This window comes from Orycteropus afer, unplaced genomic scaffold, assembly GCF_000298275.1.
Source record: "Orycteropus afer afer isolate SDZICR_OR568_19922 unplaced genomic scaffold, OryAfe1.0 scaffold00100, whole genome shotgun sequence".
NCBI lineage: Eukaryota > Metazoa > Chordata > Mammalia > Tubulidentata > Orycteropodidae > Orycteropus > Orycteropus afer.
In genome coordinates, this window is record NW_006921687.1 from 1,980,929 (window position 1) to 1,996,869 (window position 15,941).

Sequence of the window (15,941 nt, forward strand, 5' to 3'; positions counted from 1 at the left end):
AGTTAGAAATCAACACTAGGATGACCAATGGAATGGGAGCAAATATATATGGAAACTGAATAACACTCTCCTAAAAATGACTGGAAATAGAAAATGAAATAAAAAAACTTCCTTGAATCAAACAGGAATCAAAACAGAATATACTAAAATCTTTGGGACACAGCAAAAGTAATGATCAGAGTAAATGTATAGCAATAGGTGCACCCTTAAAAAAAAAAAAAAAAGCCAAAATCAACATCTTAATCCAACATCTCCAACAATTAGGAAAAGAGCAGCAAAAAATGTTTATAGTCACCAGAAGAAAAGAAATAAAAATTTGAGCAGAAGTAAATGAAAGAAAATGGAAAAAAAATTGACTAAAAGGTGGTTCTTTGAGAAGATGAATGAAATCAACAAACTGCTGGCAAACTTAACAAAGGAAAATGAGAAGATGCAAATAACAAGAATAAGAAATGAAAGGGGGGATGTCAGGGTAATGTCACAACAGAACCAATACAAATAAAAAGAATAATGTCAGGATACTATGAAAACTGTACTTCAACAAATTTGAAAACCTGGAAGAAATTGACAGATTTCTAGAAACACACTACTTACCTAAACTGACACAGTCAAGTAGAAAGTTTGAACAGATCCATAACAAAGAAGAAATTGAACAGATCATAAAAAAAAATTACCAGCAAAAGAATCCTGCCCCAGACAGTTTCACTGGAGAATTCTACCTATCATTCAGAGAAAAGCTGACACCAATCCTACTCAAACTATCCCAGAACCTAGAAAAGGATGGAATCCTCTGAAATTCATTTTATGAAGCAAGCATAACACTGATACCAAAACCAGACAAAGACACCATTAGAAAGGAAAATTACAGACCAGTATTCCTTGTGAATACAAGTGCAAAAGTTTTTAACAAAATCCTAGTCAATAGACTCCACCAACATTTCAAAAAAAATAATACATCATGACCAAGTGGGATTCATACCAGGTATGCAAGGATGGTTCAACATTAGAAAAACAATCAACATCATCCATTACATAAATAAAACAAAGGGAAAGAACCACATGATCAGATATCGATGCACAAAAACATTTGATAAAATTCAACACCCATTTCTAATCAAAATTCTCAGCAAAATAGATATGTTGTTGTTGTTGTTATGTGCCGTCGAGTCAAACCCGACTCATAGCGACCCCTCCTTGGGTTTCCGAGGCAGTATCACTACGGAAGTAGATTGCCCAACCGTTGTTGTTGTTATGTGCCGTCGAGTCAAACCCGACTCATAGCGACCCCTCCTTGGGTTGCCGAGGCAGTATCACTATGGAAGTAGATTACCCCATCTTCCTTCCAAGGAGTGGCTGGCTAGCAGTCAAGTGCTTTAGCCACCATGCTAACAGAGCTCCCATTGGAAGTCCTAGCCAGGGCAATAAGGCAAGAAAGGGAAACTGAAGACATCCACGTTGGTAAGGAAGAAGTAAAACTGTTCCTATTTGCAGATGATATGATCCTATACATAGACAACCTAAGAGACTCAGAAAAAAAAAAAAAAAAAAAAAAAACTACTGGAACTAATTGAGAGATTTACCATCATGGAGGGATACAAGATTACTATACAAAAATCAGTTGGATTCCTCTATTCCAGCAAAGAGATCTCTGATAAGGAAATCAATACCATTTACAATAGTTACCAAAAAGATAAGATACTTGGGAGCAAATCTTACCAGAAACACAAAAGACCTATGCAAAGAAAACTACAAAACACTGCTTCAAGAACATGTAACAAATCTAAATAAATTGAAAAACACACTGCTCATGGATAGGAAGATTGAACATTGTGAAAACCTCAAGAATACCCAAAGCAATCTGTATATTCAATGCAATCCCAATCTAGGTTCCATCAACATTGTTTAAAGAAAAGGAAAAACCAGTAATTTTATAGGGAAAGGAAAGAGACCTTGGATAAGCATGCACTTCTGAAGAGAATAAAGTAGGAGGTCTCACTCTCCCATATCTCAAAACCTACTGTATAGCCACAGTTGTCCAAATAGCCTGGAATCAGTACAATGACAGACACATATACCAGTGGAACAGAATTGAGAATTCAGAAATAGATCTATCAACCTGTCATCAGTTGATCTTTGACAAATGGCTGGAATCCATTAAATAGGGAAGAGATAGTCTCTTCAACAAATGTTGCTAATAAAACTGTATATCAATTTTCACAAGAATGAAACAAGATCCATATTTCACACAAAACACAAAAACTAACTTCAGATGGATCAAAGACTTAAATGTGAAACCTAAAACTATAAAGTTCACCAAGGAAAAAATAGGGGCAAACTTAGGGACCCTAATTTACAGCATAAATGGACTATCAAGCATAACCCAAGATGCACAAACAGCAGAAGATAAACTAGATGATTTTCAGAAAACTAAATTCTTATGTGCATCAAAAGAGCGAAAAGAGAACCTACAGAACGGGAAAAAAATATTTGGCAATGACATATCAGACAAAGGACTTATCTCTCAAATTTATAGAAAACTCCAACACCTTAACATTGAAAAGATAATCCAGTTAAAAAATGGGCAAAGGATATGAACAGGCACTTCACCAAACAAGATATTCAGGCAGCCAACAAACACATGAAGAAATGTTTGTGATCATTAGCCATTAGAGAGATGCAAATCAAAACAACTATAAGTTACTATCTCACCCCTGCATCAATAGCAAAGTTCAACAAAACAAAATAACAAATGCTAGCAAGAATGTAGAGAGATTGAGACTCTCATACATTGCTGGTGGGACTGTAAAATGATACAACCACTGTGGAAATCAGTGTGGCAATTCCTTAAAAAGTTGGAAATAGAAATACAGATTTGATCCAGCAATCCCATTACTAGGTATATATCCATATCCTAAAGAAGTAAAAGGCAGGACACAAACAGATATATATATATATATATATATATATATATATATATATATATATATACACACCCATGTTCATCACAGCACTATTCACAATAGCAAAGAGATACAAACAATCTAAATGCCCATAAACCAAAGAATGGATAAGCACACTGTGGTACAAACACATAACGGAATACTCTGCAACTCTGAAGAATAATATGGAACACGCAAAACACCACATAATGTGGATGAACTTGGAAGACATTATGCTGAGTGAAATAATTCAATTACAGAAGAACAAATATTGTATTACTCTACTATTGTTAAAAGTGATGGAAAGGTGTATACATGGAAGGAGACTTTCTTTGTTGGTTACAAGAGAGGGGATGGGAGGGGAGGTGAGGGAATGGGAGGGGAGGTGAGGGGAGGGAAAATTCTTAGGTTGAAAATTATATGTGTGTGTGTGTGTGTGTATGTATATATACACATATATACATACACACACACACACCCCAAAGATTACTAGTGATTAGCAGGGGTAGTAGGGAGGGGGAAAAGGGAAGCTTTTGTTTTCAGGGCCTTGAGTTTATGACAGTGGTCATGGAAATTTTTAGAAAAGGATAGCAATAATGGTGGCATAGCATGAAAAATGTCACCTGAGCTATAAAGGGGGAAGTTGTTATGTTGGTGAATGTCTTGTATATGTTTTCACCACAATTTAAAAAAATGTGATTTTGACTCAATGTCTGCATATGTAAAACATTAGTGATATCATCTGTTCTTCATTAAATCATGTAATAAATAAAGATCTATGGAATGTATATTCTGTGTTAGACATTATCCTAGGGTCAAAGGGAAATGTGAGTCCTAGGATCCATTTTAAAGAGTTTTATGGAGTGAAACTTTAAGTAAAACTGCAGATGTTGTTGTTGTTGTTATGTGACGTCGAGTCGGCCCTGACTCATAGTGACCCCTCCTTGGGTTTCCAAGGCAGTATCACTACGGAAGTAGATTGCCCAACCTTCCTTCCGAGTGGCTGGTGCGTTTCAACCATCAGCCTTCTGGTTAGCAGTCAAGTGCCTTAGGCACTATGCTACCAGAGCTCCTTAAAACTGCAGATATGAACTGCAAACTTATTCAAACATTTTGATACCACCTTTCTCAAGATAGCAGATAGGAATTTTGTGCCAATTGATTGATTCAATCACTGCCTGCAGCAGAGTAGCTGAAAGTTTCTGGCAAGCCATCACATGGTTGTGGTCAGCAGTCTACCTTCAATTTAACCTGCAAGCACACTACACTGCATTACCACTAAATGTGCTAGTCTAGTGTATTTAGAATTCCACCGAGAGAGACTATATTATTTATTTCACACTCTCCTCTCAAACCTCCCACCCCGCCCAACTTTCAGCTGTTTACATGCTTATTTTACTGAGAAAAACAGAAGCAATTAAAAACCACATTGTTTTCCTGGTGTCAAATCTGTCAAATCTGTATGCATACATACTCATATGTTCTACCTTTCTTTCTGTTATGGTTGTCTTCTTTCTTATACTCTGTTCTCTCCTGCCACAAACATGTTTTTATCCTTCTTCAGTCTTCCGCATTTCAATTAATAGAGCCAACCATCCATTCCGTCTTTCAATTTCAGTAACTTAAATGTCATCCACTGTTCCCTTCTTTTCTTCATCCTATTCCATCAAATCTATCAGAATATACTGTGAGCAATATCTCCAAAATGCATCTCAGTCTGACCACTCTTTTTTTTTTTAGGATTTGGGTGAAGATTTACAGAGTAAATTCACTTTTCATACAGCAGTTCACATATACTTTGTCTCATGTCATTGACCAAAATTTACAATGCAGCAGCTCCCCTCCCACTTCCTCCCCATAGTTACCTCCTCCCAGTGTCCATCCCTTCATACTCTTCTGTACCCTGAGCTATCTCCCTGTGCATAAGCAGCCCTTCCTTCTCCCATGATTGTTCTCTCCAGGGCGTGTATCTACTTGAGGTAAATGTTTAACTCACATGCCTGTACTTTGTTTGGCTGGAAACCACAGTTGTGGGTTCAATTCCAGACCTGAAGGGCAGCTAGGGGCCATAGTCTCAGTGGTTACACCAGTCTGACCACTCTTAACATCACTGTGTGACCTCCTTGGTTCAAGCCACTCTCATCTCTTCTTGAATAGTGTACCAGTTTCTCAGTGGTATCATTGCTACCTCTGACTTTAACTTTCTATAATTTACTCTCCACAGACATGTCAGCAGGATTTTTAAAAAAATTAAATCAGATTTTATAACTCACTTTGACAACTTCCCTTGCAATTTGAATATAATTCATTCTTTCAAACAAACCAAATGGGGGAAATATTTTTGAGAAAATAAGGGAAATTTGAATGAGTATTGGAGGACACTAAAGGATTGTGGTTAGTTTTGTTAGGTATGATAATGGTATTATAGTTATATAAGAGATTGTCCTTATTTTTACAGATGCATTTGAAGGAATTTGCTTTAAAGTTCTATACCATAGCATTCCATCCCACCCCATGACCACCAGAAAAATTAAAAAAAAAAAAAAAATAAGGGAAAGAAAGGAAAGAAAATTGGATAGATAAAAGTGTGTGGTAAAATGATAATTGTTGATTCTGCATACATAGGGGTTTATTCTACTATCCTCTCTATTTTTATATATATTTGAACCCTTTCATAATACACAGGTTACAAAAGGACAACTAAAAACTTTCCAGTTATTTGTCATGGCCTTCAAAGTCCTGTGTGATTACATACTCACCTACTTCCCTAATCTTTTATTCCATTCTCCTTTTTGTTTGCTATAGTTTGGCCACACTCACTTCTTTTTTCTTCTAAATACTTCAGGCCTTTACACATTCTGTCCCACCTGCCTGATACACCTTTTCAGGGCTGAAATATTTAGGTCTTATTGGTTATTCCCACCCCTCACTCCCACACACTCTATTTTTAAAAATTATGTCACTTTGTCTTCATGTTTATTATTTCTCTTCTACTAGAATTTAATTGCCATTCGGCAGGGACCTTACATCTAAAACAGTGCACAGTGGGAACTCAATAAAACTTGTGTATGAATGAAGTAGGTATTATGATTTATTCCCATTTTAAAGGTGAGGAAATTAAAGCTGCAAAATATTAAATCATTTTCCTAGTGCCACAGATACCAAGAGGCAGAACTGGGAACTGACCTGAAGTTTATCTGACTCGTGAGCCTGTTACATCTCTAGTATATTACCTCATAGTGGATTAACTCAGGACTAGGGGGACATAACCTCTAACTCACAAAATAGAATAATGAATTGTCTTTCTAGGTATATTACTTTTGGAAGAAATTTCATGACTTTAGTTAAATTCTCAAAAGAGTTTTAGAGCTTCAGATTTTAAAAATCATTCTTTGGTTGTTGCTACTGGGGCATCTTACAATGTTAGAAACTCAACATAATATGAGAAGTTTAAAGTGCTGGCTGAGGTAAACATTTTGTTATCTGTTCCTAAAAATGAACACTTGTGAACACTTAAGAAAAATCTTTGGATTTAATATTTTTTCACAGGCCATCGGACGTCCATTTATGCCTCCATACTGGTCTCTGGGATTTCAGCTGAGTCGATGGGGCTATAATAACATAAAAGTGCTGCAAAAAACAGTTGAACGTTTGAAACAGTATAATATTCCTCATGTAAGTGTATCCCAAACACTATGGTGTCAGTTGAGAAGAACAAGGAACTTAGAAACTGTAGTAATTATATTGTAACATGAAATACACACACACACACATACACAAAGCATGGAACTGGCATCATTTTTGTTTATTATCCTCTCAATTTTCAATTACAAAAGTCATATTTTATTTTCTTTGACTCATAAAATAATTGAAATGATCTGAAACTCACACCAATATTTAAATTTCATAAGTAGCCATTTATTAGCTACTTATGAATCTTTGACAATATTTGTCATTTTTCTAATGTTTGAAGGTCATGTCTATGTTTCTGCTTTGTACAGGATGTTCAGTATGGTGATATTGACTACATGGATTGTCAGCTGGACTTCACATATGATAAAACTAACTTTGCTGGTCTTCCTGAGTATGTTAAGGCCCTGAAAAAAGATGGAATGCATTATGTCATAATTTTGGTAAATTTCTTTTCAAGATCAACCAATATATTTTAATTCACATTTTCTGAGCATATCTAAAAATACGTATTACAATTAATTTATCAAAAAGTAGAATTTCCAGCACTACCATATTTTGGAAGAACATGGTTTTAAGGATGATAAATTATAAGAAGTGTTGCGTTATTTAGATGAGACAGAATGTCATAACAAGTGATGGAGGAATTCATTAAACTATCTAAAACCCAATATTCTTTCTAAAATAAATTGACTTATAAATAGAAGGAAAAACGTGCTTTTCCATAGACGGCCTATCTGTCAAGATTTATTTGGAGACCTTGCCATAAAATCCTAAATGAAGAATAATACAGTTACTAAATAAATGCAACGATTCTTGGACTGAAAGAAACTTGACTTCATGTTGGGAGACAACATTATCATTCATTTAATATATTTATAATATAAAAGTGATCTCCATGACTACTTCTAAGAACAGGAATGTTACTAGAAGTTTTCGATGAGATGGTTGTCTCACTGTACATAAGAGAGATTATATCTTTCACAAAATGATTTATTGCTGTTATCTTTATGTGATAAAAAAATTTCACTGTTAAAATTCTTATTTCTTATATTGACTTAATGATGTTTGAAGTTTATGAGGAAAGAGGTTTTTTTTTTTTTTGTAACAAATTACTTATTTTAAATCAAGGAATATATATTTATTACCCAACTGAGATAATTTAGCAAGAATGTATGAATAAAAATATTTTAAAATAAATATAATAGTAAAAAGTTTAGCAAGGGAAACAGATTTGGAGTAAGGTCAATAAATATTTGTGGAAAAAACAGATTATAGATCATAGGCTTTTTTCTCCCTCGAGTCATTGCCTTTTAGGGACAGTGACTTTAAGAATTTTCTTACTACACTCCATTTAATAGAACAGAAATTTGGACTTCCTCAAAATTAAGGGACTTACCTAGGCTTTTTGTAGCAGCATTGAGAGTAGAATCCAAATTTCTTGATTTTTCCATCAGGAAGATTTTATGTCACTCCACACTTTATCTCATATAAGAAACAAACAGACTGGAAAAGTTGTGTGCTACAGTAGCATCAGTACTGGATTTATGCATTAGATAGATTTTTAAGTAAAGTAAATTAGAGATTTTAATCAGAAGCAACATATTGCATTGCTAAATTAAGTTGACATCACTAGGGACCACATTTGCAGTACAAAAATAAGTGGAAATAGTTTTTATATTCATAACCCTACTTAAAAGGTGAAAACATCTTAGTGTATATAGTATAAAACAAACTGTGTATGTATAGTAGAGATTCGTATTTCAAATATTTTATGAAAGTTTACATTTGCAATTATCATAACTATTTTTTTATTAAAATGTTCTTGGAAATTTATTTGCAGGATCCTTTTTTGACAAAAGATGAACCAGAAGGTACTTACAAGCCTTATGACCTTGGACAGGAAATGGGAATATGGATCAATAATTCTGATGGAGCCACACCTGCCATTGGGAGGGTAAGTACCTTAAGGAAGAATAGATGTCAACCCCCTTCTTATTGAGTATTTGACAAACAAGTTCAGTTCATATAGCATCAGTGAACACATGTCACCTGAAATCAGTTCATGACACTTATGTGCAACTTCTCCATCTGTACTGACTTTTTAGTATTGGAACATTGGCCTAGATAACATTACTGTTAGGAGTCCTGGTGGTACAATGGTTAAGTACTTGACTGCTTGTCAAAATGTCGGTGCTTCTAAACCTACCCATAAAGATTATAGCCTAGGAGTCCCTATGGGGCAGGCAATTCTGTTCTGTCATAAGGGTCACTATGAGTTGGAGTCAACTTCAGAGCACAAGAATATTACTGGTAAAAAATTATTTAACTCCCATAGAGTAGGTGAGAAATTAAAAGAATAAGCTAATATACAGAGTATCAATTTTGAAAAGACATACTTTTAATAATTATGGCAAGTCAATGTAGATTGAGATTCTATGAGAAAATTAAGTATGTGTAGTTTGAGGAATGATACATGTAGACTCTGGTAGCATAGTGGCTAAGGCACTTGACTGCTAACCAGAAGGCTGGAGGTTCAAACCCACCAGCCACTCCTCGGAAGGAAGATGGGGCAATCTACTTCTGTAGTGATACTGCCTCGGAAACCCAAGGAGCGATCGCTATGAGTCGGGTCTGACTTGATGGCACATAACAACAACAACACATGTAGACTATTTTCTGAAGTGAAAGGTCTTCATTTTTTTTTCTTTCTTTTATACATTGGGAATATCTTTAATTCTTTTACTGATTATCAAAGTACTATAACATTGTTAAAAAAAACTCATATAGTATATGAAAAATAGAAAATGACCATCCTTTAACTTCAATTCCCCAAAATATAATTTTATTATTTCAGTGTACATGCCTCCAAAGTTCTTAATACATATAATTGTATTTTTACATAAATGAGTAAATATGCTATGTCTTAAAACTTTTAAAAAACTATAACAAAATTTTGCAGGTATGTTTCCTTGTTAATACATATGAAATTCCCTCATCTTTTTCAATACTGATGCAATATGCTGCTTTTTTCATGTGGGAAAATTATTTTAACCAATGCATAATGACTGATATTTTCTTATTTCTTGTTTCTAGTTATAAATAATGGTACAGTAAATATGTTAGTCCCTTAAGAAACAAACTCACTGTCATTAAGTCAGCTCCGACTCATAGCAACAAACCCCTCCTTGGGTTTCCAAGGCAGTATCGCTATGGAAGTAGATCGCCCAGTTTTTTTTCCAAGAAGTGGCTGGTGGGTTTGAACCACCAGCCTTCTGGTTAGCAGTCAAATGCCTTAGGCACTATACCACTAGAGCTCCCATGTTAGTACCTAGGTGTTGTGTATATTTTGTCTCATTATTTCCATATAGTAAATTTACTAAAATGGAAGAAATTACATCTAAAATGTCCATCACAGATTTCTATGTATTTTCCAATTGTATCAATTTACAATGTTCGTATTAATTTATGAACTTAGCAACAGGGATAACCAAAACCAGCTGTTGTAAAGTCGTTTCATACTCATGGTGATCCCATGTATGTCAGAGCACTGTGCTCCTTGAGGTTTTCAGTGGCTGAATTTTCAGAAGTACCTGAGTGAACTTAATCCATCAACATTTTGCTTTCCAGCCCAGTGTGCTAACTACCCTGAGACTCCAACAGGCATAACAATAACTGCTTATCAATACATTTCCCAACACAGGGCAAGCAAAAAACTAAGATTTTCTTACATTTCTGTTCCTTCATTATTTGTGAGGCTAATCATCTTGTTTGTAACATTTCTTTACTATTTCTTTTTCTTTGTGAAGTATCAGGAAATAACCATCACCATTTTCCTATTGGGGATTCTGCCTTTTTCTTAATGATGTGTAAAATATTTGTTTTCTGTTTGTGATTCCAAATATGTTTCCTTGGCTGTCTTTTATGTCTTTTAACCTGTTTATTGTATCTTTTGCCGAATAGTTTATATTATTTTGTAGCTATATCTCTTTTGTTTTGTTTTGTTTCTGCCTTTGGTGTCATGTTTTGCATCTTTCAAAAGTCTTTCTTAACTCAATTTTGTAAAAACAGACACCAATATATCATTAGAGAATTTTTAAGTTTTTTGAACATTTAAACACATTTAACATTTAAATTTGGTTTATTTCTGTGATTGATGTCCAATAGGAAGGTAACTTAATTTTTCCAAATGGATAGTAATGGATCAAATATCACTTGTTGAATTTGTCATTTCCCCACTGCTATGAAGTACCATCTTTTGTCATACACTGAACCCTTATAGACACATGTATCTGTTTCTTACCTCCCAGTTATGTTACATTTCTCTGTTTATACATTCCTGTATCCTTTATTGTTTTACTTAATATAATCTTAAACCTGCTGCTGTTGAGTTGATCTGACTCACAGCAACACTGTAAGACAGAGTAGACCTGCCCTATAGGGTTTCCAAGGCTGTAAACCCTTGCAGAAGCAGACTGCAAAACAGCACCGAGCAGTGGCTGGGTCTGAACTACTGACTTTTTGGTTACCAAATAAGCACTTTAACCACTATTCCACCAAGGCATGTTAATATGACCTTAACATACATTTATTTAGGCTTTCTTCTTCTTTTTTCCTAAAATTCTTAACCATTGTCTCTCATTTATACTTCTAGATGAAATACAGAATCAGGTTACAAATCATCACAATAGAATTTGGGTTGGTATTGATTTAAATTTATAGTTCAGTTTGGAGAGACTTAACATCTATATATTATTGAATTTTTCCCATCCACAAACATTCTATATTTCTCAATTTGTGTATTGTTTTGTATGCTTCATGAATGTGCTGTAGTTTCCATTATATTACTCTTATAGCTTTTTTTGAGACCATGGGTACATTACTGTTTTGTTGCTATTGTAAATATAATTTTTGCATTTCCTAATCCCTATAGCTGTAGTATAGATTAGTGTATGGAGAAGAATGACTGACATTATTTCATGTACAATTTTAATTTCAAGAAATTTCATGTACTATTCTGTTGGCAGAGTATTGGATTGGGATGTGGGATTCCCTTCCTCTTCTGACACTAACTTGTTATTTCCTTGTATTACATGCTTGGTTAAGTTATTTAATGTCACTGAACCTAAATTTTTATTTTTATCACTCAAAGTGTGCCTAAGGCATTTGACTGACCAGAAGGCTTGTGGTTCAAACCCACCAGCTACTCCTCAGAAGGAAGATTGGGCAATCTACTTCTGTAGTGTTACCACCTTGGAAAACCAAGGAAGTGTCTCTATGAGTCAGATCCAACTCAATGGCAATGAGTTGGGGTTTTTTTGTATAGAAGATTCTAAGGGGCTCTGGTGTTGTAGTGGTTAAGGCATTTGGCTGCTAGCCAAAAGGTTGATGGTTTGAATTCACCAGATGCTCCATGGAAGAAAGATGAAGCAATCTACTTCCATAAAAGTTTATAGCCTTGGAAACCCAATGGGGGTCACTATGAGTTGGTATCCACTTGATAGCAGTGAGTTTGGTATTTTGTTTTGTTTTTGTTTTTTGGCATAGCACATACCTAATTAGGTTCTGCATTATTTTGATTGATTTCTTTATCCATCATAGGCCTGGCCTCCAGGAGATTCAGTGTTTCCAGATTATACCAACCCCCTAACAACAAAATGGTGGATCCAGATGTGCATGGAATTTAAAAACATCATTGATTATGATGGGATCTGGATTGTAAGCCTACATTTATTATTTTAAAGAAATTTTTCCCTGGTGAGAAAGTGAAATGATTCACCTATTTTTTTTTCAGCTTTATAGCAAGTCATAGAAAGAGAAATCCTTCCCTGTCTTCTTTATATTCTCTACTTTAACTCCTCTACTTCACCACTGGAGTGTAGTACTATTTTCTCCAAGACAGGCACCATCTGTGTCTGGCACCTGGATCATTGCTTCATCTTATTTTGATTGAGGCTTGTTTATGCAGATCTCATTGTTTATGACTACTGTGTGCAGAACACTGGAGAGGCAACAGTTGGGGAGGGAGGTGGACAAAAAGAACTGTTGTATGACCACAATAGGGCTAGCATTGCAAGCATTGAAAACACAAACCAAGAAAGGAACTCAGGTCAGTTTTACACCAGTGCAGGTGATAGCTCTGGTAGCACAGTGAGTGCCAAAGGCATCTGAGTGCTAATCAGAAGGTTGGCAGTTCAAACCCACCAGCCACTCCATGGAAGCAAGACTAGGCAATCTACTTCCATAAAGATTTACCACCTCAGAAACCCAATGGGGGTCACTGTGAGTTGGAATCGGCTCGATGGCAGTGGGTTTGGGTTTGGTTTTGTTTTTTTGGGGAGGTGATAGCTAAGATGAGAAATGATCAATGAATGTGAGTCAGCTAAGTGAAGCAGGATATGGGTGGAAGTATTTCAGGTAGTGAGACTAGCATATGCAAGAGTGCAGAGAAGAGAAATCAGGGAGGGTATGGCCCAGTATTATTGCAACCATAGCTCGTTGTGTGCCTAATGGGCCCCACTCTTCCAGAAAAACACTTGGAAACAATCATTTGGGCTGAGGATTGTGTGAAGATTAGAGAATTCCTGCTATTCAACAGAGGGCCTTCTTTTTTTCCACTTGCAGCATAGTTTGCTGTTTCTATGCCTTTGTTTGCTTCCCTTCCCATTTCTCATTTCCACATGTTCAAATTCTATGAGCCCATCACATGGAGTCTCCATAACAACTTCTCCATGAAGTTTTCTCTGGTACTCTTAATAGAAGTAATCTTGACTCTCTCTCATTTCAAAAACAAGCATTTATTGAGTCCTCCTCTATGCCAGAGAGAGAGACAGTGAGCTCTGGTGGTATAGTGCCTAAGGCATTTGACTGCTACCCAGAAGGCTGGCAGTTCAAACCTACCAGCCACTCCTTGGAAGGAAGATTGGGCAATCTACTTCTGTAGAGATAGCACCTCAGAAGCCCAAGGAGCGGTCGTTGTGAGTAGGAATCACCTCAACAGCAGTGAGTTTGGTTTTTGTGGTTTACTCTATGCCAGGAGGCATTGGGGATACACTTAAAAATAGTATTTCCATTATGGAGCTTAAAGTCTAGTGGGGGGTATAAGCAGCAACCAGTATAACAAGTGAAACAGAATATGTTGGATAATAATTACTGCCAGAGAGAAAAGTTAATTTGGGAGGCAAGATAGTAAATAAGCTTGGAATTTAAATAGAGGGGTCAGTGAAGAAGATAATTGATAACAAAAGTAAGAGACTGAGCCGTGGGCATATCAAGGAGGAAAAGCATTCGGATGACAAACAGCAAGTACAAAATAGAAATATACCTGATGTTTTCCAGGAGTAGCAAGGGGACTGGTGTGCTTAGGCAGAGTGAGGGGTGGGGCAGTAGGAAAAAAAAAATCCAAAGGGATACTGAGGCAGTGTCATAAAAGGCATCTTTGGCTTTTACTTTGAGTGAGATAAGGAAGCACTGGAGGATTTTAAGTAGAGGTTTTCAAAGGATCACTCTGGTTGCTTTTATTGAGAACAAACTATTGGAAGGCCAAAAGCAGTGGGAAAGCAGGAGCAAATTCAGGTATTATAGAGCCTTATATAATTTGGGTAGTTTTAAGAAAAATATAAAAATTACAAATAAAATAATAGGTATGAAAGTATGAAGGGGCTGCACAAGGGAGTGCCAAAACTTAAATTTCTTTAGCTTATAGATAAATCCACTCCTGAGCCCCTGTGAAAGAAAGAGTCCAGTTAGGAGGAAGCCATTGCAACAATTCAGGCAAAAAACAGTGGTGGTGTAGTCTGTGGTAGTGAAAATGAAGTGAATGAGACCAAACAGAGTCTACATTTATTTTGAAGGTAGAGTTGAATTGGTTGATGGATTAGAGGTGAGCTGCAAGAGGAAGAAATTAAGATTGATTTCTGTCACCAACCATTGGAAAAATGTAATTGACATTTACTGAAATGGATCATCTCTGTTTCTGTTCCATGAATTTTACATATTTGTGAAACTATTAATGATTTGCCAATATATGCTCTTTGAGACCAGGGATAGTATTATTATTATTTTTTTAAACTTCTAGTTAAACTCCACACACATTTAAAAAAATGTTTGTTGAATGAGTGAATGATCTTTCTTGTGCTCTTTTCCCTCAATAAGAAGAAAATTATGCTTGAAATTCATTGAATTTCTGTTTTTTTATGTAAGGATATGAATGAACCATCCAATTTTGCAACAGGACAGCAGCCAGGATGTGCAAACAATAATCTAAATAATCCACCCTATGTGCCTGGTAAGTACACAGAAATTGCAAAATGATTTTGAAACATTTTTACATCCCATGTGGGAAAAGTCTCTTTAATGCCATCAGTTTGATTTAGAAAGTATGTTTCCTTTCAAAGCTCTAACCAATCTAGGAACAATCCAGAAAACTCAGAAAATGTTTTTGTATCTACTGTACTCCTTTGGTGAGAGACCTTGGGATGGGATGTTCGAGAATTCTGTCCTCACTCTGGGAGGAACCAGAAATTCCCTTCCTTGGCTATTCTTAAAAGGAGGCAGGAAGCTAGATTTGTTGGTGTGGTGTGTTGCAGCTGACTCTTAGATGACCTTTTGGTTATAAGGTCTATACAACTCACAATTTCCACATTTTTTTTCTATTTCTGTAACTAGTCATATGTAATAAAATTCTGCAAGGTGGAAAAGTTATGGAGATTTAACTGAGAAGTAGAGTTTTGCAGTTACTCTGAGAAGGGCTTACCCTGGGATACAGAATTCTACTTTGAGTGATTACAGCTCTTCATTTACATTTCGTTTGCAATTACAGCCATTTGCATGTGCAGTGATTCACTTTCTATTCAAACCATAACAAAATGGAAATGCAAAACTGAAATAACAAAACTCAGTTATAACACCTAGTAAACCCCAGAGACCTCCTGCATTTTCTTGAATCCTAGAGATACTAATTTCCCTCCACATGTTACTAGTTACACAAAAGAAATGATGTGCAAAAGTTACTTCTTTCATTATTTTGTGAAATATCTAAATGAAAATACCAGGGAGGCAGTAAAATAAATAAATTTTGAGAGAAGAGATCTGAGTTTGAGATTAAAAACTGGGAAATAAATGCATAAAAATAGTATTTAACATTATTGAACTTTTCCCACCCATAAACATTCTATATTTCTCAATTTGTACATTGTTTTGTATACTTCATGAATGTACTGTATTTTTCATTATATTATTCTTACAGCTTTTGTTGAGACCATAGGTACATTACTGTTTTGTTGCTATTTTGTTTGTTTGTTTGCTGCTTTG

At 35.5% G+C, this 15,941-nt stretch overlaps 1 protein-coding gene across 1 annotated transcript in view; it reads left to right on the forward strand.

Moving 5' to 3' along the window:
• The window catches only part of LOC103198973 (sucrase-isomaltase, intestinal-like), a 169,557-nt gene that overhangs the window by 81,266 nt on the left and 72,350 nt on the right, over positions 1-15,941 (forward strand). The window contains exons 8-12 of the mRNA XM_042781290.1: positions 6,489-6,614; positions 6,941-7,072; positions 8,473-8,586; positions 12,231-12,347; positions 12,627-12,779. Coding sequence (XP_042637224.1) covers positions 6,489-6,614; positions 6,941-7,072; positions 8,473-8,586; positions 12,231-12,347; positions 12,627-12,779 — 642 coding nt within the window. The remainder of the gene's footprint in view (positions 1-6,488; positions 6,615-6,940; positions 7,073-8,472; positions 8,587-12,230; positions 12,348-12,626; positions 12,780-15,941) is intronic.